Below are 27,815 nucleotides of genomic sequence, written 5' to 3' on the forward strand. Positions count from 1 at the left end.
AGTAGTGCGCTTAACCCAAAGTCGGGAATAGCAGCAACAATGAGGTCTCACGTGAAGCCTTTATAACCATACCTGTTTTAAACTGTACAGGGCTATAACCTCTCTTGTAACCTGGCTGCTCTCTCTTAGGAGAAGGAAGAATGCGTACCTTCTCTCTCAGTAAAGGTAAAGGAACCCCTGACCGTTAGGTCCAGTTGCGAACGACTCTGGGGTTGAGGCGCTCATCTCCCTTTATTGGCAAGGGAGCCGGCATACAGCTTCTGGGTCATGTTGCCAGCATGACTAAGCCACTTCTGGCGAAGCAGAGCAGAGCATGGAAACGCCGGTTACCTTCCCGCTGGAGCGGTACCTATTTATCTACTTGCACTTTGAGGTGCTTTCAAACTGCTAGGTTGGCAGGAGCACAGACCAAGCAGCGGGAGCTCACCCCGTCGTGGGGATTCAAACCGCCGACCTTCTGATCAGCAAGCCCTAGGCTCTGTGGTTCAGACTCTCTTAGTACTGCCCTCTTAACATGGGATCGGCTAGTGCTTCAAAAGCTGCAAGGAGGCTTGTTCTTCATTCTTTCATGCCCCTGGAGGCAGCTATCCCTCTCCACAAGGCTAAAAGTTGGCATTTAGTCTTATGCTGCAACTGCTGTGCAAACAAATACAGCTTTAAATTAAGAACGGCGGGACATGCGGCAGGGCAATATATAGCAGCTATCTTGTCTGCAGCTCCATGTGTCATTTCCTAAAAGCTTTCCCTTACCACCACCACCCTTTAGGGCAACGCCCAATTAAGACTAGAAAGGAAATAGCCTCTTGTACAGATTCTAGGAGGTAGCCCTGGTTGCTACGTGGGATGACCAAGACTGCTTACCCACCCTTTCTGTGCTTCTAAGTGAGCACTCTGAACATATTGTATGGGATTGCTTATGACCTTGTTGCTTTAAAAAAAAAAATGGCAGTCACATGGAAGAGCCTTGTATTCAGCCCTCAGAGTCATCCCTGCTGAACAAAGCCTGCCTCCTAATCCATAGTGCAGAATCAACTGTTTAGGACAGGAGTAGGGAACTGGATGCAGCCAGTGGACCAGATCCTGACCCCCCCCAAACTTCCATGAGTCACACTGAGAGAGTGGCAGGTCTCCATGACCTGACATCACCATGGCATCAGTTCAAGTGTTTTCTTTTACAGCCTGAATTGCAAACAAAATGTTCCTTTGCCCCCAGTTTGATTTCAAACCTTGCAGGCAACGGAAGCAGCTGCCTGTTATTGCAAAGCCCATTTTCTTTGCTGGGGTGGTGTGATTTCAAGTTGGCAGGCAGGCTTTACCTTTTAATGTGCCCCACACATGACATGAGGTGTGAGACAACTGAGTGTGGTTTCAGGTAAATAGCTTTGCATGCAAAATTAGGTCCTTCTTGGGCACAATTTATTTTTCTGGGCCGGTAAAATGTATGTGATTTCTGTAGGACTACCTTCATTTGTGCATTCTTTGACTTGTTTGTTTCGTTGAACTCCTTTGTTACTGGATTATACGGTTGTAAATAGGACCTTATCATGAAGTATGGGTAAGAAACAATTTTAATGAGCAAAGTATAGTGAAATCATCCCTCATCTATACAAGTTTATTTCCTTTAATACAGGATATTCTGTGACCCACGTAAACACAAATCAAATTCTGCACCAAACACACCACATTTTGAACCCAAATATATGTTCATTAAGCAACATTCTGCAAATATCACATTATGTATATACGTCTTGAGATTTTACAATTTGGTACGAAATTTTTAAACAATTACTAACTAATGCAAAACAATTTATTTCTCAGAATGCATACAAATGTCAAGCTTTATTCACTATTGCTGCTTTTGTAAAATATGCACCTCACTTTTCTTTTGGCAATGATTAATGAAATGAATGTAAGTGAAAAAATGTGACTTGGGACGGGAGCACCTAGTCATACAAACTATCCCTAAGCAGAAAAAGCTCCCATTCTTTTTTCAAAAGCCACCAACATTCTTACATATATTTAAAGCTGAAAATATAATAGCTAGCTGGAATTCTCAGGAACCTTTGATTGTTGTCAGATTCTGACAGATTCCGCATAAACAGATTATTCAAGTAAATCTTAATACGAAGAAGTGTGCACTGTTAACAACTGCTTTAGCACTAAAATCTACAAAGAAATTTGTGCCTCAGCACTCAAATTTCTGCAACTGTGAGGGCAGCATGTAAGTTTTATTGGGATTGTTAACGAAAACCCATAGGCTGCTATAAAAAGCCAGTGTAGGGTGGTTGAATGCAGCATGCAACTTACAAACCCCCGTAACTCCCCCAAATTATGCTACACAAATTTGATTCTCATGACAAAATCCAAAATGACAGTTGAGAAAACAAAGAGTTCTTTATATATTGTATATATAAATGTGGCTGGAATAATAGCTCTAACACAATAGTAAGCCCTGAACTGTATAACAGAGGGAAGTGTTTTGTCCAGCTCAGATGGCACCACATTTCCTCACTAGAAGATGACAGCAGGGACTTAGGGAGGACCCCTTCTGATTAGTAAGGATCCTCCTAACTGTCCCAACTCCCTGGTAACACCTAATGCAAATTTTACAATTAAAAAGGTGTGCAGACAAATATGTTCTAATTTTGTATCATGTACCCAGCATCCTTCTGGGGCCTAAAGGTAATTTGTTTCCATAGGTCTAAACCACTGGCCTTGTAAGGTGAGTCACACCAGGGAACAGTCATCAGAAAGGTACATCCTAAAAGGAAAAGGAAAAGGAGGAGGAGGAGGAGGAGGAAGAGGAGGAGGAGAAGGAGAAGAGTGAAACCCATTTAAAAGACTGGGGTTGGAGGAAGAACCCAGCCCTAAGACAACTTTAGATGATTGGCCTAGATCACAAGGATTTCCTTTCCATTGTTATAATGAGTGAGTTACTTGCATAGGCTTCCAAAATACTGTTTTATAAATTAGAGGGGTGCATTATAGAGGTATTGTTATAGTTAGATTAATGGTCTGATAAATGTGGTTTTTAAGAATAGAATTGGCATTAACAATACGAGGCAATACCAAGTGGACCAGCCATTACTTGAGCAAAACCATTTAAGCCAAAGTTACATTCCAGTAAGGATTCCACAAATGCCATGGTCGCAATCACAAACAGTGACCATTCCTCCCTGCTCATGAGAGTGATCCTCCCCTCTTCTCTGACTTGAGTGAAATGAGGAGATAAGGATAAGGCACAGGCAGGCTTTAAAGTTTACTATTGTTTGTGCTGATTAGCTTACATTCACAAGGTGCATGAGAACATTTGTTCACTTATTTTATCTGCACTAATCAATTGGAAGAAACAGGGGTTCCAGCTTAAAAATTAGTGCTGGGGGATGGAGTAGAATTCAGTTCTCTCTTTCGGTCTGCAAATCACTAAGAAAAACTTCTTCAATTTTAATACTTCAGATTCCTGGTATGATCTGCGAGGTACTAAATACTATCAAATAAAAAATAAAATACAGTCTCTATACTTCTCCCTACTTTGATGAGACTCCTAGATTAGGTTAGTGATTTAAGATTTTTGAAGAAAATTCATTCAAAGTAATATAACTTATTTGCAAGATTGTTTAGCTTTCAAACATAAATGTATAGACTGTACTTCAGCTGGCTTAATAAAAGATATTGTTATCCAAATGTTCAACATATATTACAGATCCTATCCATGTTTACTTGGAAGTAAGCACTAGTGAGCTTAATAGTGCTTGCTTCTGAATATAATATGAATTGCAGTTTTAGAATATGGTGAAAAGTCCAAGCTTTTACTCAGGAACAGCTGGAATTTAAGAAGTGTTCTATGAATCAGGATACCTGCCACAAATCCTTTTAAACACTTTTTAAACAGTTAAAATCCTTTCAACTCACTGCTTTAAAATAACTTTTTTTAGGCCAATATTATCAACCAATAATTCATGTAAAACTTGCTCAACAGCTTACCAAATTATGGATTTTCTCAGCAGGCATTTAGAGTAAAGTGGCATCTGCTTGTGAAAGCATGACTGTACCATACATATCATGTGTCATGCAAGCCGGCAAAGGAGAAATCCAATCATGAACTATCTTCACCATTATCAGCACGCTAAATGAATAATCCCATACGCTAAAAATAGTTTCATTATAAAATCCAGAGTACAGCTTTTCCAAACCACATGGCCAGAGAGTTTCAACAATCCATCTTGGAAAGACTGCATATGATAAATAGACTCTCGTCTACGAAATCTCGTCCAACAAAAAAATGTTAGTCATTCAGGGACTCTGCACTGAGAAACTGACAACTATGTCATTTTAGTAATAACATTTCTTGGTCAGGAAATTAAAACAGGCATCTAAATATCAAAACCCACACATTCAAAGCAGTTTGGATTTTGAACCTAAAAATAATTTATGTGTTAAATATGCATGCTTATATAAAATAAATACTTTATGGGGGGGACCTCTCAAAAGCTGTGAAATGAATCAAAGAATAAAAGTATATAAGCTTTTTCATGTGTTTATCACATTTATCAACTTAGATAAAGCCAGAGTTTACAAAATTCATCAGACTGAGTTATCTGCAGTATGCACATTTACCTGGCAGAAAGTCCCACTTAAGTGTTGGACTTTACTTCTGAACAAATATGCCTAAGATTCACAGCATGCATTGCACAGCATGGATTTAGCATCACAAAAAGAGCCTAGGGCAATGCCCACTAGGGGCTCAGTGTCCAAGAATGCACCATCAGAATAAAGTCGTCGTTTTATTTCAAATATCATTTAGATTCACATAGACAAAGGTTAGAATAATTTTATATTAGCTCACACTGATTGTATCCTAGTCCAGTAGTACAAAATGTGTACAAGACGAATGCCTCGCAAGACGGAAAACTCGCTAGACGAAAGAGTTTTCCGTTTTGGAGGTGCTTCGCAAAACGAATTTCCTATGGGCTTGCTTCGCAAGACGACAATGTCTTGCGAGTTCCTGCTGGTTTTTTCCCCTTCCCCCCTACTTTTTCTAAGCCGCTAAGCCGCTTATCAGCTGATGTGATAAGCAGATAAGCTGCTAAAAGCCGCTAATAGCGCTAATAGCGCTAATCTGCTAATCCGTCAATGGGCTTGCTTCGCAAGACGAAAAAACCGCTAGACGAAGAGAATCACAGAACGGATTCTTTTCGTCTTGCGAGGCACCACTGTACTTAATATTAGGTAGACTAACTCTAAAATGTTTTTCGTTTCGTACAAGAAAAACTGTTTTAACTAATTTGAAGAGTGTACCTGACTCGTATAACTTACACTAAAACATGTCTTTTTCTGCTGATGCACCCACCCAAGGAAGCGATTTTTCATAACATATTATGGTTGTATCCAATCAGACTGAATTGGGTCTACCCTGAGGAGGACTGGCTCTGGATACAACCCTTATCTCAAAACCACTTCTATAATATACAAAGATGTGGCAATGAAGAACTGTATACTTAATATTTTAGCACGAGACGTCAACCCACTAAGAGTATTGTTCTTTCTAACTAGCACAATGGTCTGTACATTAAGAAAAAAACACCAAGCTTATAATAGTCACTTATAGCAAGCAATAGCTGGTTGTTTGTCTTAAAAGACACAATCAGTGTATCAAAAATAAAATAAAATTATGAGGCAATTTGTCTAGTAAAAAGGCAATGTAGGCCTACTAAATGTTGTAGACACTTGCAAGGCTAGATTGGTGCTTTTGTTATTACATTTCATGAGAATTCAAATACAATTAATATGAATGAAAAATTAAGCATTCACATGCTCGTTTACTTGACTGTACTTCAGAAGCCAGCTGAAAAATCCAAAATCCGTCTACCAAACTCCCTATCAAAGGGGATGCTCCCAAGATAATAATTTTTTATTAAGTGTTATAAATGCAACTTGGCTTACAGAAAGGCCCTCTGTACAACTGTCTGCTTTGTTTGTGTATCAGGACAAATTTCTGTGGGCATAAATAATCCCCAAATAAAATAACCAACTCCCTCATACTTCCTTCTTGCATTTCTAACATTAGGGCAGAACGGCTTGTTTTGACTACAAGGTTTAGTGTGTTCAGTTATGTGCTTCCCCTCTAGAAAGAACTTTCACATTCCAGCAAGGCAAAGGAGCAAGAAAGGTTTTGTCTTAATCAAAACAGACCTTCAGGAGCAACCTCCACTACAAAACAAGGAGATGTAGCTAGTGGTAGAAAACACATAAGCACTTCAACATGCCAGATCGGACCAGAAGTCCATCTAGAACAGTATCCTGTTTCATATACTTTGGCCAACCACATGCCTCTGCTAAGTCCACAAGTAGCCTCCTCCCACTGCTGCTCTCCAGCTACTCTCACTCCAGAGGCATACTTCTTCTGAAACTGTAGGTTGCCTACAGCAGCCATAAAGGTAAAGGGACCCCTGACCATTAGGTCCAGTCGTGACCGACTCTGGGGTTGCAGCGCTCATCTCCCTTTACTGACCAAGGGAGCCGGCGTACAGCATGTGGCCAGCATGACTAAGCCGCTTCTGGCAAACCAGAGCAGCGCACGGAAATGCCGTTTACCTTCCTGCCGGTACCTATTTATCTACTTGCACTTTGACATGTTTTCGAACTGCTAGGTTGGCAGGAACAGGGACTGAGCAATGGGAGCTCACCCCACTGCGGGGATTCGAACCGACGACCTTCTGATCGGCAAGTCCTAGGCTCTGTGGTTTAACCCACAGCGCCACCCGTGTCCCACGGCAGCCATAGCTACTGATCAACTTTACCTTACATCAGGGGTAGACAAACTAAGGCCCGGGGGCTGTATCCGGCCCAATCGTCTTCTAAATCTGGCCCATGGATGGTTCAGGTATCAAGTGTGTTTTTACATGAGTAGAATGTGTCCTTTTATTTAAAATGTATCTCTGGGTTAGTTGTGGGGCCTGCCTGGTGTTTTTACATGAGTAGGATGTGTGCTTTTATTTAAAATGCATCTCTGGGTTAGTTGTGGGGCATAGGAATTCGTTCTCCCCGCCCCCCAAAAAATATAGTCCGCCCCCCCCCAAGGTCTGAGGGACAGTGGACCAGCCCCCTGCTGAAAAAGTTTGCTGACCCCTGCCTTACATCAACAAACCATTCCCCTTTTACAGTCATCTTATCCAGCGGCTATCATTAACTGCTTTCGGCCAACTTTGAAGTCACGGAATCTGCATCTAGTCACGGTCTTAGGATGGCATGCAGCAGGTCTGTCTTCAACCTTAGGCAAAGCACTGAGTAGATTACTCAAGTAGTAGTAGTAGCAGCAGCAGTAGTAAAACTTGTACACCGCCTTTCATCCAAAGTTCTCAGGGCAGTTCACCCCATAAAAATACAAAATAGAAACACGAAATACCTAATAAAAACAACAAGAAGAAGAGAACAAACACGTAACACCCTCCCTCCTACAAACACATTTAAATGGACATTGGATGTCAATCAGCCAAAGGCCTGGCTGAAGAAACAATCTTGCCTAGCACCTAAAGATGTAAACTGAAGGCATCAAGTGAGTCTCCCTGGGAGAGCTTTCCACAATCGAGGAGCGACTGTAGAAAAGGCCCGTTCTCGTGTTCCCACCCTCTGGACCTCTCGTGGCGGCATATGAAGAATGGCCTCAGCCAAGTTGGTTCATATGGGGAGTGGTGGTCCATAAGGGCCCTGGAAACTAATTGGCAGCCAGTGCAGTTGGGCCAGGATCAATGTAATATGCTCAAACCGTCTTACCCCAGTGAGCATCCTGGTTGCCGAATTCTGCACCAGCTGAAGTTTCCAAACAATCTTCAGAGGCAGCCCCACCAGGGCCGGATTTAGGCTTGATGAGGCCCTAAGCTACTGAAGGTAACGGGACCCTTTGTATGTCCAGCTGTCCTTTGTCAACAACAAATTGTCACTGTTTTTTGTGTTGAATATATGCTTTATGGTAATTTATGGACCTAATAGGCATCTAAAGCCATTTGTACATAACAAAATATGTATTTTATCAAAGTAATTGTTGAACTGAAATACAATTAAGAAGTAACCAGGTTTTTTTCCTTTAAATTTTTTTGGGGGCTTGTTTAGCTTATATGTTAATCCAGCACTGAGCCCCACATATAAAACATTGCAGTCATCTAACCTAGAGGTTACCGAAGCATAAGCAACAGAAGTTAGGCTACCCCTGTTCAGAAAGGGGCGCAGCTGGGCCACCAGTCAAAGCTGATGAAAGGCACCCCATGCCACTAAGACAAAAAGCCTTCTCTGTCAACCTTCTCCATATCATTTATAGTAGTTTTATTATCCGAATTATTCTAAGAAAAGTATAAACCACTCAACATTTTAAAAATTGCTGATGTACAAAAGAGAACAATGGCAAATAAAACAACCTAAAATCAATATAAAATGCAGTCTTTTTCCTATATCTAAAATAGCCAGCAGGATACTGCCCACATTTCTAGCATGTGCTGAAACCTCTGTCATGCCCAACTTACCTTTCCCCCCACTAAACTAAGTCCCAAATGCTTTAACCTTAACTCATAGTAAAGATGTTCCAACTCATTTCAGCTGTCCTTCTCAGCATTGACAATATCTTTTTTTGTGGCGAGCAACCAGAATTGTATACAGTATTCTAAGTGTGGCTGCACTACAGATTTCTATATGGGCATTACAATACAAGCAGTTTTATTTTCAACTTCTTTCACAATAATCCGCAGCATGAAATTTGCCTTTTTCCATGGCTGCTGCATGCTGGGTTACGGTTTTCAGTAAGCTCATGACCCCAAGATGCCCTTCCTGGCTCAACGCTACCAATTTATACCCCACCAGTGTATATGTGAAGTTTGGAATTTTTTTCCCTCAATGTGCATTTCTTCACACTTACTGACACTGATCCTCCTTTGCCAGTTTTCATCCGATTTGGGGAGATCATTTTGGAGCTCTCTGCAGAGTGCTTGTGACATCATTTGGTGTCATCCTGGCTCACTGCTTGCCCATCATGCCAGATCATTTACAAACAAGTCAAAAGCATAGCTCCCCACACAGACACATGGAGGATCCTACTACTTACTCCCATCTATTGTGAAAACTCACAATCTATCACTATTTTCCACTTCCTGTTACTTAACCAGTTACTAGGTTTAAAAGATGACCCGTTTCTACCTTTCAATTCAAAACTTCCAGGGGAGTTTACAATAATAATGCTTTCCACCAGTTTAACCATATTCAATGTTAACCTGACCTGCAATTTCCTGGATCCTTTAAAAATGACGACTATTTTTAAAATTCTCTGACAGGGAATCCACTTTTTGTTAGAAGACCATCAATTTTAAACTCTAGTTCTTTCTGAACTCTCTGCTGAATGCAATCTAGTGAGCTGTTAACTTTTAATTTGTTGATAAGCCCCAAAACTTCATCTCATCAACTGTGTTTGACTCAGTTCATCAGCCTTACATCTTCCTCAGTGAAGAGATTCACAAATAATTCATTCAGCTTTTCTGCAATCGCCCTATTCTCTTTAAATACCTCTTTGTCTAATACTCTTAACCTCCTCCCTGGCTGATTTCCTGCTTCTGATGTGCACCCAAAACCAGGAAGGACCAAAATTACATTCATCTAACTTACATTAACAGAGCAACACAATTAATGGAAGTACCTCCTACTCGTTACACACAATTAAACCCATGGAACGTTACAAAAAAAGACAAGCTTAAAAACGCAAGCTGACTAAAAATATAAATATAAATCTTCATAAATGCAAGTCAACCAACAGTTACTAAGCTAGGAGAGAACTACAGGGGATGGATTCTTGCTATAATTGCTCTGTCACCCATGCTTTTCCCACAAGGCATCTGACAGTCGCTGATGTTTTTCACTTGTATACACTTCTCCCTCCCCATGGAGGGAGATTCAGACTGCCTTTACTGATTATCTGGTTAAGGATTTTTCTGATTGTTTTACTTTACTGCTTGATTCTAATTCTCACACCGTTATTGTATTGTTGTGGGTTAAATACCTAAATCTGCTTCAAGTGTCTTGTGGAATATTTTCAGAAAATAAAAATTAGAATGCCAACCCAAGATGTAGTGATAATCCAAGAGCAAGTACTTTGAAGATGTCATATATTTGGTACCTAAATCTTTAAATGAATTGTAAACTGGGAAGCAGTTTCATAACATAGTTGCTTCAATCTACCACAGCAGTAGATGCACAGCTATGATGCTTACAAACATTTTAGAAACATGGAAAAATCAGCTGCTGTTTTGGAAACTGTAGACGGCATGTACAACTACAAGAGAAAAGCTAGCCATGCACAGGGCACTTAATTGTAAAAGGGAAACTGAATACAAAAATGCTTTCTTACTTTCATTTTCCACGATTTCATCAAGTACATGCATTGCTAAAAAGTATTACGTGGCACGCTGAAGATTCCGTAGCACCTTTAGAAGTGAACTTCTAGAAAGTCTTGCTTGAGTCAGAGAGGCATTCAGCCATTGGTGTCTGATGACTGTGGGGTGGGGTGGACTATTTTACAGATTCAGATTGAGTAAAAAATTCAGATTAGTTTTTTTAAAAAATATTACAGAAGCAGCTTTCATTCTCCAGATCACAGAGGCATAAAACTGCTGCTGCAGTGTCATCCCAACCACAAAACACACACTCGCTCAATTCCCATCTCTCTCTCTCACTCTCTCTCACACACAGACTCCAGAAAATGTTCATTGATCATGCAGCACTTTATAATGCGCAGTAGGCCTTTATCTCCTGCACTGCCACCTCCCAGCTCAGCATTATTGTAACTGAGAATTCTATTAGTCGGCATGCTATAGACATATTTATTTAAAAAAAAACCTGCCAGACCACCCGGCCAAGCTGTCATATTTAAGTAATAACTTGCAAGTCTGCAGTCACTGCACAGTGCATAGGCCATCACCTACTAAGTAAAGACACTGCTAAACAGCACTTCACCTTTAAAACGGCAGTCAAGATGTGGCCGTGTATTTTACTTGGTAATTAATTTTCTGTTGCAGTTGAATCGATGTCAACACTAACGTTAAAAACAATTCTGCTCCCTCAAAACTGAAATATAAATGCATATGTTTTCTTCCAAATAATTAAGTATGTCGGACTCAGAATCTAACATGATTATCTGCCGATGTGCAGCCCCACCTTCTAACGAGTTAATCTAAAGGTCACAAGCAGGCAGGCGTAATGTGAAATCCCGGACTCCTCTTTCTCCCTCCCTCCCCCCCTCTCCCCCCACTGCATATTCCACATCCACAATTTATAAACACTGAATGTTCCATTCTCGACTGATCTAGCTGCACTGCAAGTTAATCTTAGCACATCACACACGTAACAAGGACTCTGTGACTTGCCTTAAAGCGCAGCGTCGCCTGAAAGGGACTTTTTAAAATTATCGGCTTTCAAATGCACCCTGCAATATGCAAAAAAAGCAAGCCCTACCTCAAGAATGTCTTCTAAAACATACGCTTCCATTTCAGCCGCTGTCTCCACCATGTTTTATCAAACTGCCATGATTCTTACTGCACTATGATTAGATCACTGCCAGTAGGAACACTCCTCTGTGTCAGCAAGGGAACAGGAAATGGAATGTTCTATTATACCCCTCAAGCAGCTTTACTGCTGGCAAACCAGGGATCTACCAACAGAGCAGGGGTGACTCACTGGATATCTTTTTTTAAAGACACAGCTGCTCTTTTCTGGAAGCACACAAAGCAAACACAAGGAGATTTATCTTCTTTTGCAATATCCTTTTCTGGACGTGCGTTTGAATTGGAAATAGAAAGCCAACTCTTCTTCTTTTTTAAAAAACCAAACCATCCTGGGTTACCATTTTTTAAAACTTAATTGCAATTCACCTGCACCCAAGAATCCTGCACGCTGTTCTGCTTAGCTCTGTTAGAACACCGGACACTGAATGAATCTGTGCTTAATAAATGTCTGTGACAAATTTCCAATACTCTGCTCATCCATTACAGCAAACGACAGAAAATGCCCGAGTCTTCTAAAACATGAATATTCACGTGTTTACATGGGAAAGCTCCTTCCTAAGATTATTTCATACCTAACACAAGCTGACCTACAGAATAATACAAACACCGCCTCTCTGCAACAAACCTAACTAATCTCAGAGCTTTATGTACTCTGCAGTGGAAAAGTTTAAAATTCTGTGCCCAGGAAATGCATTATTCTATAGTACGAAAAAGCAAAACTCAGTTGCATCATCTAGTAATAAGGGCTTACGAAGACAAAGTATATGCACTTCGCTAAGGGACTAAATATATATATATATATATATATTTCCTGAGAGATCTATTTAAGAGGCATCTGGTCAATCTACTGCCATTCCAGAATGCACATGAGATATTAGTACCACACTTATCTATATATGGCATACAGGTGAAAACTAGCTTCTTCTTTTCCTTATAACAGTTCACTATTGTTTTATTGGGAAACTTTGTACACTACTGAGGTATTTCTGATTGATGCCATAAAGTACGACATAATTTCTGAATCAGGAAAAATCCATTTTTAGAAGTTCTGAAAAGAGGGGGGAAGACACAAGATAAGAGAGATTATTTATACAAAGTCAGTCCCAGTAGTGTTGAAGGACCCTTGATTTCCAACTCAGAATTAGCATAAATACTCACTTTACTTCATTGCCAGTAAGGTAAAGGTAAAAGGACCCCTGACCGTTAGGTCCAGTCGTGGCTGACTCTGGGGTTGCAGCACTCATCTCGCTTTATTGGCTGAGGGAGCCAGCGTACAGCTTCCAGGTCATGTGACCAGCATGACTAAGCCGCTTCTGGTGAACCAGAGCAGCGCACGAAAACGCTGTTTACCTTCCCGCCGGAGCAGTACCTATTTATCTACTTGCACTTTGACGTGCTTTCGAACTGCTAGGTTAGCAGGAGCAGGGACCGAGCAACGGGAGCTCACCCGGTCGCGGGGATTCGAACCACCGACCTTCTGATCGACAAGTCCTAGGCTCTGTGGTTTAACCCACAGCGCCACCTGCGTCCCTTCATTGCCAGTACCATGCAAGAATATCCCAAAGTGAGCCTTCTCCATGCTGTCCTAACAGCTAACAGCACGTAAAGGTCAAGAGGCTGTCGCTGAAAAGAGGAACGAAACAGTCCCAAGGCTCACCTCCGGAATGCCAAACAAGTGTCAAACAAGGCTACATTCTGGAGGCTGTATGAAAAGTTCCTTCCTGCTGCCTAACCTTAGATCTACAGCCTCTAGCATTGCAACAGTTACAACACATTGACTGAACACAGCGCTGTCTAAGGCAAGGCTGCATTCTGAAAGCTGTGAGACAACTCTTCCTTCTAGACCTAGATTGCAATCCAATGCATGTTTATTTGGGTTATCCCAGGCTTAAAATCTGAGGCAGACAGAACCTGGGCATTTCCAGTCTCAGGAAGAGAAGAAAAGAAACTTGGAAAAGGATAGACTACTGGGGGGCAGGGGGCAGAGAGAAGAAGAGATGAGATGAGCAACTGTAATCCGTAGTCTTATATACAAGGCTCCATTAACAGCATTCTACGATTATGAAAAACAGAATTAGGAAACAGAATAACCAAATTCATAATGATTTCCATACTGTCTGAATGGCCATTTTCTGGATTTGAAGTAGGGTTGCATGCCTAAAAACACATTTAATTAACTTCTGCAACCCTTATCTTCTGGAAGCGATTTAAAGGGCACATATTTGTCAAGAATACTAATTGCATCAATGAGAGTTTAAAGCGTGGTTTGCTGCCAACACTTGCTAATTAGGATTGACATGATAGTTGCAACATCATTTTAAACACTCTTCTGTCCAATATTTACATGTATTGGAGGACGTGATCAATTTCTGTGGGAAAAGAAGGGGGAAATATTTGCTGCTGTGAAAGAGATGTGGTTCTAATAAACATTTCACTGGATTCCACAGAGAATTATTGGGTTGTAGCCAATGTTAGTCCCTCTCAAAGTAGACCTATTGAAATTAATGATTTACTTGGCTCTATTACTTCCAATGGGCCTGCTCTGAGTAAAAGTTGAATATAATCCATCATTTCTATTTATAGGACATTTTGACCACTCAGTCCCCAAAGTAGGGAGAAGACTATGAGATATTGCATTGAGGAACAACAATGTGAGATAGGTACCTCATGTCAAGTCAAAGCATGAACCCTTCCCTCCCCAGATTCTGTCCATGGTCACTAACAAGTGATGTCTCAAAGTTCCAGAGATAGGGCCCTAATTTATACCAGGTCTGAACGATTATCCATGTTTTGCCTTACGGTCAAGCCCTAGCTGGCAGGACAACCTGAGTCTCAGGCACAAAGCCTTCTCCGTCACACTTCCCAAAGCAGAAATGCTAAGGATTACAAAAAACCTGGACCTTAGATGCTCATGGCACATGCTCTATTTGTGAGTTGCTTGCAACTTGTTTTTACATGCCAACTTATCAGTAGCCTAATTCAGCCTTGCCATATGAAACTTGCCTGCACCCCTGGGGCAAGCAGCAATTGCATCAGGTGAACGCCAAGTGGCAAACAACACAGCTCCTCTCCTCTTGCCATGAAAAGAAATAAACCAGGAACAGCGAATAATTGGATGGTGATCTATATACAACCTTGTATTTAATACAGGGCAGCACTAAGGCTGCTGCATATGCAAATTGAGACAGGAAAAAGTTCAAGAGAAGCGCCCCCCTAGTCACTTTCACCATGGCAAGCGATCCATTGGAGTAAGTGTGATGAGGAGTCCCAGCCTTCTACTTTCACTCATGGCTAGGGAAAGTGCAACACTCCTGCAGTACTGAACCTAGGAGCACAGGTCAGTTACAAAGAAAATCCTTGCCCCTGAGACTGGCAGCTTTGGTGGTGAGGGCACTCAGAATGCCCGCCCATCCAGTGCCAGTATAAGGTCCAGCCTTTTCCTCCAGCTCTGTAGACAAAGCTTGGGACTGCTCACTTTGGCATCAAGCACAGAACACTGGAGAGCTCAGATAGCTTACCTGCTTAACACAAAAATAAACTCTAACCTCTCTCTTTGGCTCTATGGAAAAAATCTGGGGGTAGCTGACTGGATGCTAGACAGCCAGTGTTCCAACTCCCCCTGACTCCACACCGCAACAACTTACTCAAGCTCGGACCTGAAGTAAAGGGATCATCCACACAGTTGAACAAACATGGAGATGATCCACATTTCTTACTTCTCCAGCTTCATACTTGGTAGTATGGAGAGGCAGCGTCCCTGACACTGTTCACGGGTGCAATGTGAAGCCAAAGGGAAGGGGAAGGGAAGGTTCTGGCATCTACAAGTTTTGGCTGGAAAACTAAATTTATGGAGCCGTAAGTATTTCAACTTCCCACTGCAATCATGCTTGTGCATACACCTCAGTGTCCTTTAATGTTGACTAGCCCTTTTAAGGCAGCTGAAGGGCAAAGAGATCTTCCCCTGTGTTCAGTCCCCTACTCTCTCTATATATATATAAATATATGGACAATAAGCACAGGAATCTATCTGCTTTGTCACTTCCCAAGGATTGTGGGAAGTACCAGCAATGGACAGGAGAGCCTAGAGAAATAGCTCAGCAGTAGACAACTGACTTGCACGTTGAATATTACAGGTTCAATCACAAACATCTCCAGGTATGGCTAGGAGAGACCCTAATCTGAAACTCTGGAAAGCTTCTATATACAACAAATGGCTGAATGGTATGACTCAGCACTAGGGAGATTCCTATGTTCCTCATTAAGTGCAAGACTGATATATTAAACAAGTTCACATGGTGTGAAATAGTCAAGAAAGAATTTCTGACTTCACAAATAACAGCAAAACCATGGTTTAGTCATCAGGAGCATGGCTCAGGCTTACATATTCTTTATTCCCTCCTTCACCCTCTTGGTTTGAACAAACCATAGTTGGTCTCTAACACTGAACTAGAAACTATAAAGCTATGGCTTCCAGTTCTGCATTGCAGGCCAACTGTGGTTTGTGAAAACAAATGTAAATGGCGAACTGCAATTTACCCAACCAACCTGGAAAGGAAAGGAGAGCACCTGAAGAGTGCAGACCTGAGGCACAGCCCTGAAACCATGGTTTGCTATTTTAGGTGTACATTCTGCAGAGAAACCTGGGTTTACTGCTACATATTGTACAAAATGGCCCATAGAAGACGAGACCAAGTAGCACATATAAACCCAGCAAATATTACATAAATTTATGCAAAAAGGATGCAACAGACACCATACCAGACTGGAATAGGCAGAACAAGATAGGGTGATGTAACCAGTGGGCCTCAGGCACCACCTTGCAAGACCAAACAAGCCAGCTGTTACGAGGCTGCATGGACATAAAGACACAGGGAGTCATTAAGTAATGAGCCCTACCTTCCCTTGCTACATTCTCACTGTACATCTAAGAGTGCAAAGCTCTCATGCTAGAAGAAGCTCACACAGCACCAGAACAAAGCAAGAGAAGAAGAAAAAAGCAGAATGGACTGCCTGGCTTTTCCATCTCAGAACGAAATATTCTTTTTAAAAAAATATTTTTTATTGGAAATTTTATTTACAACATAACACAAACCCCCACCCCCATCAGACACAAACATAACAAACAACAAGCATAATTTACAACAATACAAACAACCAAATAAAAGACTTCCTTTATCCTGTTTCTGGCATCCTTATTTACTTTTTATAAGCTGTTTCCTTTATGAATAATTATTAAGATTTTTCTAATTATAACTTAAATATCCACAAAGTCTCCTGCAGACATTAATCAAAACAAGTCCAGGTATGAATTTTACGGCACTGTTTTGTGAAGCATTCTCTGCATTTTCCCCCGTGCTTTTTGAAACTCTTGTCTAGTGTGATCTCTAATTGCCTCTGTTAATCTAGCCAGTTCAATATACTCTAGCAGTTTGTCTTGCTATTCCATTTTTGTTGGAACAATCTCTTTTTTCCAGTTTTTAGCAATTAGGATCCTTGCTGCTCCTGTAGCATAGAGGAATATTTTCTTATCTTCTCTTGCTATACCTGCATCCGTTATCCCTAGTAGAAAGGTTTCTGTATTTTTTATAAAGCTATACTTAAACGTTTTTTTAAGCTCGTCATATACTATGTTCCAGAAGCTTTTGATTTTTTCACAGGTCCACCATACATGTACAAAATATTCTTATGCCTGTTCCTTGTGCAACTGAAGCATATACAGGACAAACAGAAAGACTTTACTGACTCTATTCCCCAACTTTAGGGGGCTGCTTCCTCTCCTCAGGTGCACCAACCCTATGGGGCTGAGGTGTGTTTGCCCACCAAGAAAATCTGTTGGAAGTGGGCAAAGGAGGCTGAGCATGGAGCCGAGAGCAATACAGGTTCAGTGACTGGCTCCACATAAACGCGAAAGAGGAGCCGCTGGCCACTGAAGCCGCACCACGCTGGGCTCTGCGCTCAGCCTCCTCCTGATTATATGATGCTGTGTGCTACATGCACATGACGTTACGCGCACACATGACGCAGCATACATAATGTCACACATGCGTGACATGTGCCATCGCCTCCCAGTCTTGGGCGCAAGTTGGCGCCCCTCCCTCTCCTTGAAAATATTCCATTCCATTCATTTTTTTAGACTGCAAACCTGAGAACAGAGGCTGTTATAGATGACCTCTGAAATCTTCTCTTTGTTTTGGCTGAATTGTGGGATAACAATACTTTAAATAAAAGAAATAAAATGATTATGATTAAGAATGAGTTGTAAGCTTTTCTACTATGTTCCTTCCGTCACTGCTGCAAACAGTTTCAAAATTACTATAGACTGCAGGTTCTCCTGGAAATTGGGGGTGGGATGGGGGAGTTCAACACAACGTTGTTGGAGTTTTTTCCAGGTCATAACTGGAGCAAGGTAATTACATGCTTCCAACAAACAATACAGAGAACCCTGATGTCTGTCAGATATTAAATCCAACATACTTTGTACATACAGTGGTACCTCTGGATACAAACGGGATCCATTCCGGAGCCCTGTTCGCATCCTGAGTAGAATGTAACACACGACTGCACATCTGCACAGGTCGCGTTTTGCTGCTTCTGTGCATGACGTCATTTTGAGCGTCTGCACATGCGCGAGCAGCGAAAGCTGAAAGTAACATGCTCCGTTACTTCCGGGTCACTGCGGAGTGTAACTTGAAAGCGCTCAACCTGAAGCATATTCAACCCGAGGTATGACTGTACTGTGTGCAAAAGAAAATGGCAACTACATTAAAGCCAGTGTGGATGCCAAAACCAGCAACTACACACATCTCTCTCTCCCCATACCCAACCCCGCATCAATTATGTTTAAAGCAAAATGCATCATGGGACTTCATCCCTTAAGAATTCTGGATCAGGCAAATGGCCCAGTCCAGCGTTCTGTTCTCACAATGGCCATCCTGATGGGAAACTTGCAAGCAGGACATGAGCACCAGGGCCCTTCTCCCCTCCTGCAGTTTCCAGCAACTATTTGCTACACATCCAAGATGTCAGCTATCTTAGTATTACAAATTGCTTGGCAATGAAAGTTGGTTCTCACCGCATTCTTCTCACTACAGCTACTATTACACTATCCTAGTCATACAGCTGTGCTATTGCCCCCACCCCTTGGCAGCACTATGGTCGCTATACATTATCTACTCAGATATTTTAAGGATCAGGGTGCTCTTTCCTCTTTCCCTTTCCGTATAAATCTCCACTAAAAGGAAGAACACATTGATTTATTAACTACAGGAGGAATTCAATAGGTACTAACTGCCTAGAATGCCAAGGAAACCTTCACTGTAGGACAAGGAAAGGCTTCCATCTTAGGACAGGGAGTTGAACTGAATGGACTAAGGCATTCACCCCAAATCTTAATGTGTAATTTTAAATTAAAAATAAAATAAAATGGGAGAACAGCTTGGCAAAGGATTGGCAGAAACATGTCACTTCTGATGTCAGCTTCCCTCCACTATTTTAGTTAAATGCTTTATTTACATGTTTGTTTTGAGAATAAAACCTGAAGTTGTAACTATTCCGGAAGAGAAAGCAATTTTATCCATGATTTCAGTGTTTCTGTGAAAGACCAACAAAGCCGGGTGAACCATAATTTTTTTACTCAAGACATAAGTGTCATTTTTACCTTTTACTTTACAGTGGAGCCTCCGGATATGAACTTAATTCAACCCGGGGGTCCGTACTTAGCCCGAAAAGTCCATATCCAGAGGTGCCACTTCTGCGCACACGCAATAGAAAGCTTCTGCGCATGCATGAAGAGCACTTCTGCACATGCACGTGGGGCGAAACCCGGAAGTATACACTTCTGGGTTTGCCGTGTTCGCAACCCAAAATTACGTTACCCGAAGCTAACGTAACCCAAGGTACCACTGTATTTTGTCAAGCTTGAGCATCATATGGGGTTCAACAGCACTTGTGAAATTATTAGTGCTGAAATTATTAGTACAACAGGCATAGGCAAACTCGCCCCTCCAGATGTTTGGGGACTACAACTCCCATCATCCCTAGCTAACAAACCAGTGGTCAGGAATGATGGGAGTTGTGGTCTCAAAACATCTGGAGGGCCGAGTTTGCCTATGCCTGTGGTACAAGGTTAGCATGTAACCAAACTAAGAATCGCATTTGCTATTTTTATTTCTCTAGCTCCAAAGCAATGGAATATATTGACTTCATTCACTAAATAAATAGATGCTATTTATTACTCCAATCAAAGCAGTCTTGGCTCTCTATTATTGACTCTTTAAAGAAAGTACAGGGGTGGGGTCAGGGAGAAAAGCTGGGGGGGAAACTTCCTAAATATTTTCTCTATACAATGATGTCATCATCAGCATGTATACTAAAACTGATATCACATCTTCAGATGCCTTTACTTATATGGCCAAAATGCCAGTACTACAGCAAGTTTTCCGAATCTTGGGTCCACAGATGATGTTGGACTACAACTCCCATCAGCCCCAGCCAGCATGGTCAATGGTTGGAAATGATGGTCATTGTAGTCCAACAACATTTGGGGCCTCAAGAATGAGAAAGGTTGTGTAACTGGAGAAATATATCAGCATGCTTTGAGAGGAGTGGTAGGAACTGAGGTTTGCCAAGGACAAAAGTACCGGGGGGGGGGGGTTGTTTAAAGAGTAAATGTTCATGTTCAATGGGCACAGAATGCTGACAAGCCAAACGGAATAAAGGGAACTATTTATTTACAACATTATTTACAACATCCTACCTCCAAGAAGCTCTGAGTGATACTCATAGGCTCTCCCCAACACCCCCCCCCCCCGCTTTTATCCTCCCATACCAGTGAAAGGTAAAAAGATAAAGGTAAAGGACCCCTGACAGTTGAGTCCAGTCGCGAACGACTCTGGGGTTGCGGCGCTCATCTTGCTTTACTGGCCGAAGGAGCCGACGTTTGTTCGCAGTTTTTCTGGGTCAGCAGCGCACGGAAACGCCATTTACCTTCCTGCCGGAGTGGTACCTATTTATTTACTTGAACTTTGACGTGCTTTCGAACTGCTAGGTTGGCAGGAGCAGGGACCGAGCAACGGGAGCTCACCCCGTCACGGGGATTCAAACCGCCAACCTTCCGATTGGCAAGCCCTAGGCACAGTGGTTTAGACCACAACGCCACCCACGTCCAGTGAAAGGTATGAAAGGCTTAAAGACAGCAGATGGCATTGAGCAACTAAAAGAGCTTCATGACTGATTATGAACTGGAATCCAGCCCAATAAGCTGAACCTCAATAGTTACAGATAGAGCTTTCTGTCCTTTTGATGGAAAGAGGGGTAAAAGGACAGAGCAATATACTTTTGTTGCCATCCAATCTGTCTGCTGCAAAGGTGGTGGATCCAAGTTTCAAATGCAGAAACGTAAGTGATCATAGCACTGCTTCTGCATTTGAATGGATTACAAACCAAGAAGCACAGTTAGGGTTTGGAGTTCGAAAGGTATTTTCATACGTTGCAGAGAACAGAAGAACATCTTCAGGTATTCAGCCAAGGAATGCAGTCTGGAATTCTGCCAAGAATATCCCTCCTGCAAAATGATGGCAAAACCTCTGCACAACATAGCCTCTGTACTCAGTGGCACAGCTGCAAATAAAACGTCTTAAATGTGTTGTAAAGTGCACAATACAAACATGACACTAGATGGCGACAGCGAGCTATGCAAAATACAATGTATTTTTCACAGCGATTTTGTGTGTGTGTAGATTCCACCTCTAACTCAGATTCCCCCATCTTCTGCAGCATGTGAAAGAAACTGTCTATGTTTGGAAAGACACCCAATTGGTGGTGGGGGGGGGGGACCTGACATATGAAATGGTAGAAGCTTGTTTCAGTTTGGGCAAACCTTCAGACTTTAGAAGGCCGTGATAAACATGATGACAAATACAAAGAAACAGAAACAGATAATGACAGTGTAGAAAAGGAGACTGATTAAATTTCATGTTGTGTTCACTGAAACTTATTTCCCCTCTTTTTCTCATCTCCTTTTATGTCGGCTTGACACTGTGGAGGATTAGAGAAGACATAATAATTTTCAGAATAAAAAAAATGGTTTTACAATATTCGTGGTTTCTATTTTTATTTTATTTTTTTTGCCTACTCCGTATTCACGGCCACAAGCAAATAGTTGCTAGATTCATTGAAGTTCAGCAGCCTGTAATTGTTGTCTGAATAACCTGTACTTTTAATATGCCAGACATTATACCTATGGTAAACATAATACATCTTATGCTCCTAAAGTAAAAAAGTAGCTGTTGATATGTAAAATACTTGTTTAAAAAATTCTGCATTTTTAAAATATTTTCCCCAATATTCTTTACCCATAGAATGGGAGGATGGGGATTCCCATGGTTTCAAAATTTCTGGAAATTTTACAACTCTAGATATCATACAGTAAGTGAAGAGTAAGCAGTCTTTAAGTAAACAAAAATGAACTTTTAGTTCTTTAAGATAACAACACCACCACTCAGGTAGTATAAGAATCTGACCCAAGAAGAACATATAACACTTTGGTATTTTATTTGACTGCTTTATCTAGAGTTTGATTTGGTTAGCAAAGATATTATGATTGACATATATTGCTTTTTCTTTATTTACAGCCTTTGCCAATAAGTAGCTTTGCCAGAAGACCACCAGCAAGTCTTTATTTGGAACTTATCTGAAATATTACATGGAAGGAAAAGGCGCAATCTTATGCTGAATATATGTCAGCTGAGAAGCAAAAGGATTTGCTGAGCGCCTCCTTTACAGTCACAGAGTACCAGAAACGCCACTGCAACGAAAAATGTAGGATCTTACATCTGCAGAACAATTCCCCAGCAAAGATATGCCAGCGGAAGAGTTTAAACAGTGCACTCATGGGCAACAGAGAAATACAGTTACATCATTCCCTATGCTCCTTCAATCACACCATGTTCCTGTAAACAGTGCAACTTTACACCAGAACCTGGCACCAATAAGTTGCTGCCATCAACTTAAATGAAAGGGGAGAATTAAAACAGCCACTCTCATCAATAGTTGCCACAACAGAGCATAGGATGTAGTGCAATTCAGCATCCAATCAAAACACATCACCATCAATATATAAACCTCAAAAAGGAAGACCACAAGTCAGATGATAAGAGTTTACGGAATGGGTTTTAATTCCCTGGCATCATGTAGTTCACACTTCGAGTTTACAAGTGGGAACTTTGGCGATGTAAAACTAAGAGGAAAGGGCGTTGTGCACAAAACAGAAGGTTTCCATAGCCCACATGGCTAATGTTCCTGAGCTGAGAACCCCACTAGATACACGCCTCAGGACCCCAGGCACACATCCAACACCAAACTCCACTCCCACAACTAAGAGTACCAGGAGAAGGCACCCAACACAGGTAAGCAAGAGGAAAAGACACATTGCAAAATTTAACTGCTGGGACTGTCTTGTTTCCCCCACCTTGTTTGCTGTAACTGAACAATAGTGTGTTGATTGAACTGTCCAACCAACAGCAAGGACGAGGATTCTCCTGGCTGTTTCTTTATGGGATTAGTAACCTACTTCCTTCAGGGCAGTTGCCTGTACCCTTGCAAGCTCCAAGACAGGTAAGTGTTCCTGCCATGAAGCTGGTACAATCAGGAAAACTACACCTACTATGTTGTTGTTGTTTAGTTGTGTCCGACTCTTTGTGACCCCCTGGACCAGAGCACTCCAGGCACTCCCGTCTTCCACTGCCTCTCGCAGCTTGGTCAAACTCATGTTCGTAGCTTCGAGAACACTGTCCAACCATCTCGTCCTCTGTCGTCCCCTTCTCCTTGTGCCCTCCATCTTTCCCAACATCAGGGTCTTTTCCAGGGAGTCTTCTCTTCTCATGAGGTGGCCAAAGTATTGGAGCCTCAGCTTCAGGATCTGTCCTTCCAGTGAGCACTCAGGGCTGATTTCCTTCAGAATGGATAGGTTTGATCTTCTTGCAGTCCATGGGACTCTCAAGAGTCTCCTCCAGCACCATAATTCAAAAGCATCAATTCTTCGGTGATCAGCCTTCTTTATGGTCCAGCTCTCACTTCCATACATCACTACTGGGAAAACCTACTCTGCTGCCAAACCACTGTCTCAAGCACAAAAGGGATGCTGGGGTGGCCAGTCAGCAACCCTATGCACATTTATTTACCTTTCAAAATCTCTTCCATTCAGGATACTGATCAATGAAGGCCATGGCTTCATCACATATTTTATCTCTTTGTTGCTAGGGTATGGAAGATAACTAGCGTGATCTCACTTCAGCTGGCTTCAGAATGGGACGATGGCGGTGTGGGGGAAGAGATGAGTGATAAATCTCTCCCCTCCCCTGCATGATATTAGTACAGAACTGCTCTGCAAGTTTCATACTTTCAAGTTTTGAATCAGTGTTATCCCATGCCTATTGGTCCCAAATGAAGGTTTTTCGTAGTGTGATGCAGAAAAATAAAAGTGATTAACAAGGTAATGCTATACTTGTACCCAATGAGGTAAATGGGTCTTAGCTGGAAGTAAGTATGAATAAGATTGCTGCCTAAATTCTTCTATAAATAATTGTGAAACAAAGAACACAAACGTTAGTGCTATTAAGCAGTGGTTTTTAAAAAAATATATACCGTATTTTTCCGTGTATAACATGTAAAAATGGGGGAGAGATTGCCAAGCTTGGGGGGGGGGTTGCCGCTCACCTGCCTTATCGCAGCAACCAAACGCCCACCCAATTGCCGCAGCAGCCATTCGCCAGCAGTCACCAATCACCCGTCAAATCACTGCTGACAATCTCCTATTCGCAGGTGCAACCAATCGCCCGTCCACCCTCTGCAATATCCATGTATAAGACAACCCACAATTTTTAACATTTTTTTTAAAAAAAATTAAAAAGCATCATCTTATACACGATAAGGTAAAGGTAAAGGTATCCCTGACCATTAGGTCCAGTCGCAGACGACTCTGGGGTTGCACGCTCATCTCGCTTTACTGGCCGTGGGAGCCGCCGTTTGTCCACAAACAGCTTCCAGGTCATGTGGCTAGCATGACTAAGCCGCTTCTGGCGAACCAGAGCAGCACACGGAAACGCCATTTACCTTCCCGCCGGAGCAGTACCTATTTATCTACTTCCACTTTGATGTGCTTTCGAACTGCTAGGTGGGCAGGAGCTGGGACTGAACAACGGGAGCTCACCCCGTTGTGCAGATTTGAACCGCCGACCTTCTGATCGGCAAGCCCTAGGCTCTGTGGTTTAGACCACAGTGTCACCCGCATCCCGTCCTTATACACGGTGAAATATAGTATATGGATGACAGACAATAAGAAATAACTGGTCATGCTAGAGACAGATATTCAGTGTGATATTTCCCACATAATGGAATAAGGAGGATATTAAAGCAAAACAAACTAAGATCTCTAAAATAAAAAAGCAGCATCAATATCACTACTGAAATTATCTCAGGCTAAGGTCAAAGGAAACTTTGTTATTCAATAGGAGTGTAAGAGGATGGGGCAAGTAGGTGGCAATGTCACCTCTAAGAAAGGAAAAAAAATATTTAGAACTTCTGACAGGCAGTACATGTGGTATTTGGTCATGAAGACTTTGGAACATGCAAATAACTGTGCTTTTATGTTTCATTAATAGTTCGTTTGCCCAGTGAATTACTAAAATAGTGTGCATTAGATCTAACAAGAGAGAACCAAGAAAATCCTGTTCCCTTGGCTACAAAACATTGCAAGTGCCTTAAACTATAAATGTGTCCTACCCCTTGAAACTTTTTCAGACTCAATTTATTCCAGTTTGAGAGATAAAGCTACACAAGGCTTATAACTTATTAACCTAAATAAGAGGCACAGCATAGATTGTACATAGGGTAGTTTGATCCATTCTCCTTTTCCTTTGGAGGGGAACCACACTAGAACCCAGTTTGAATAACAATAGGAACCATGAAGAGCAATGCACTGTGTTGACTGACCAAACTCAACAAGTGCTCACTAATGGTTCCTCATCATCCTGGGAAAAGGGGTCAGATGGGGTGCTGCAGGGTTATGTCCTGGGCTCATTGTTGCTCAACGTCTTTGTAAATAACTGGGACGAGGGAATTGAGGAGATGCTCACTGAATCTGCAGGTGACACCAAAGTGGGAGGGGCAGCCATCGCTACCAGAAAGGGGGGGGGCAGGAATCAGGATTCAAGTTGACCATAACAGATTGGAGAACTTGACCAAAACTAACAAAATCATTTTCAATAGAGACAAATATAATGTTTGATACTTAGGGAGAAAGAACCAGCAGCACCAATATAAGATAGGGCAATGTTTTTCAACCACTGTTCCGCGGCACACTAGTGTGCCGCGAGATGTTGCCTGGTGTGCCGCGGCGGCGGCGAGGAGAGGCCGCCCAGCGTGGGGCTCTCGCAGTCTGCCTGCCTGGCTGCCTGCGAGCTCGGCGGGCAGCGCCTCCATCCGCAGCGCCCGCCTCGCGGCTCTCATCTGTTAAACCTTGAAGTCCCGTCCCCCCGGCGCGCTCTCCTTCCTCGGCGCTCCAAGCGCGCTCCGGCTCCGGGGGGCGGAGGAAGAAGCTCCCGGGCTCCGGCGTGTCCTCCCGGGCGAGCGCCACTCGAGAGCCGCGAGGCGGGCGCTGCGGACGGAGGCGCTGCCCGCCGAGCTCGCAGGCAGCCAGGCAGGCAGACGGCGAGAGCCCCGCGCTGGGCGGCCTCTCCGGGGAGCGAGAGGCGCCGAGGAAGGAGAGCGCGCGGGGGGGGGGGACTTCAAGGTTAAACAGTTGGACGTTGTGACCACAATCAGTTTGAATCCCTCTTTTTTTCCTAAGAAAATAAACATTTTACTGTTTTTAGGTATTCTCGTCTTATACCCATTCATGCAGTCCAGTGTGTTTAAAGAATAATTGGGTAAACAGGGTGGGAGCAAAGCACCCCTTTGGAATTATCCTGTGAGAGGATGTTATTTTAAAGCACCTGTGTGCCAATTTGGGATGTCTGTAGAGTTTATTTTTCCACATTATAAAAATATGATACTCTCTCTTCTCAAAGGCAGATGTAATATTTTTAACAAATAGTGTCATGAGTAAAAATAAGCCTAAGGTTTAAAAAAAAAAAAAAAGGCAAATTTTCGCCCGCTATGCGGGCTCCGGACTGTGTCCACCCTATTTCCCATCCGTCCTGGGTGGGGATCAGATCGGATGGGATCGGATGAGAGCGGACAGGCGGTCTGCTCTCATCCGATTCCCCATAGAGAGCAGCGGGGCTCTGACATCTCCCTCTCCGCACACAGTGGTGGTGTGCCTCGTGATTTTTTTCATGAAACAAGTGTGCCTTTGCCCAAAAAAGGTTGAAAAACACTGAGATAGGGAACATCTGGCTTGCCAGTGGTACATGTGAAAAGACAACAAGCTTAAAAAGAGTTAGCAGTGTGATGCAGCAGCAGCAGCAGCAGCAGCAGATAATGCTATTCTAGGCTGCATCAAGAGAAGTATAGTGTCTTAATAGTCCCAATGTATTCTGCCTTGGTCAGATCACACCTGGAGTCCTGTGTCCAGTTCTGCACACCACAATTTAAGAAGGATATTGACAAGCTGATGATCAAGGATCTGGAAACCAAGCCTTATGACGAATGGTTGAGGGAGCTGGGCATGTTTAGCCTGAAAAAGAGGAGACTGAGAGGAGATATGATAAGCATCTTCAAGAGCTATCACATGGAAGATGGCGCAGGCTTGTTTTCTCCTGCTCTGGAGGTTAGGACCCAAACCAATGGTTTCAAGTTATAAGAAAGGAGATTTGAACTAAACATCAGGAAAAACATTCTGATGGCAAGATCTGATAGCAGAACAGACTCCCTTGGAAAGTGATGGACTCTCCTTCCTTGGAGATTTTTAAACAGAGGTTGGATAGCCATCTGTCATGGATGCTTTAGTTGAGATTCCTGCATAAAATCAGGACTGACCAATAACTAGGAAAACACTAAAACTCAGGAAGACCTTGCTGCTCCAGCAAGACTCAACTGAAAAAGGAAGTCCTCTTATACTCTTTGACGCCCAGCAATAATCCAATGGCCAACATGGGTGGACAGAGTTAGTCTGAAACCTGAAGGTATATCATTGACAAGTTGCAACTGGCGGTTCAAAGGTCAGATCCAGCTGTTCCTGCAATATAATGGCAAGAAATAGTAAAGTTCTGTGTTCCACAAGACAGAGGTGCTCCAGGGCAGTAAAATTTAAAGCAGAGGGTAGGATTCAACCTGTGCTGG

At 42.4% G+C, this 27,815-nt stretch overlaps 1 protein-coding gene across 7 annotated transcripts in view; it reads right to left on the reverse strand.

Annotated features, from left to right (window-relative positions):
• The window catches only part of ANKRD17 (ankyrin repeat domain 17), a 101,152-nt gene that overhangs the window by 64,989 nt on the left and 8,348 nt on the right, over nt 1–27,815 (reverse strand). Inside the window, exon 1 of one of the 7 annotated variants that reach the window (XM_083470414.1) lies at nt 11,488–11,636. The exons of 4 other annotated variants lie outside the window; for them this stretch is intronic. In XM_083470414.1, coding sequence (XP_083326540.1) covers nt 11,488–11,541 — 54 coding nt within the window. In that variant the 5' untranslated portion in view covers nt 11,542–11,636. Of the gene's footprint in view, nt 1–11,487; nt 11,637–27,815 lie in introns of those variants that run through there. 2 more of the 7 variants (XM_083470413.1, XM_083470417.1) reach the window with 2 other exon arrangements.

Source organism: Podarcis liolepis, assembly GCF_965112155.1.
Source record: "Podarcis liolepis genome assembly, chromosome: 13".
Classification (NCBI taxonomy): Eukaryota; Metazoa; Chordata; class Lepidosauria; order Squamata; family Lacertidae; genus Podarcis; species Podarcis liolepis.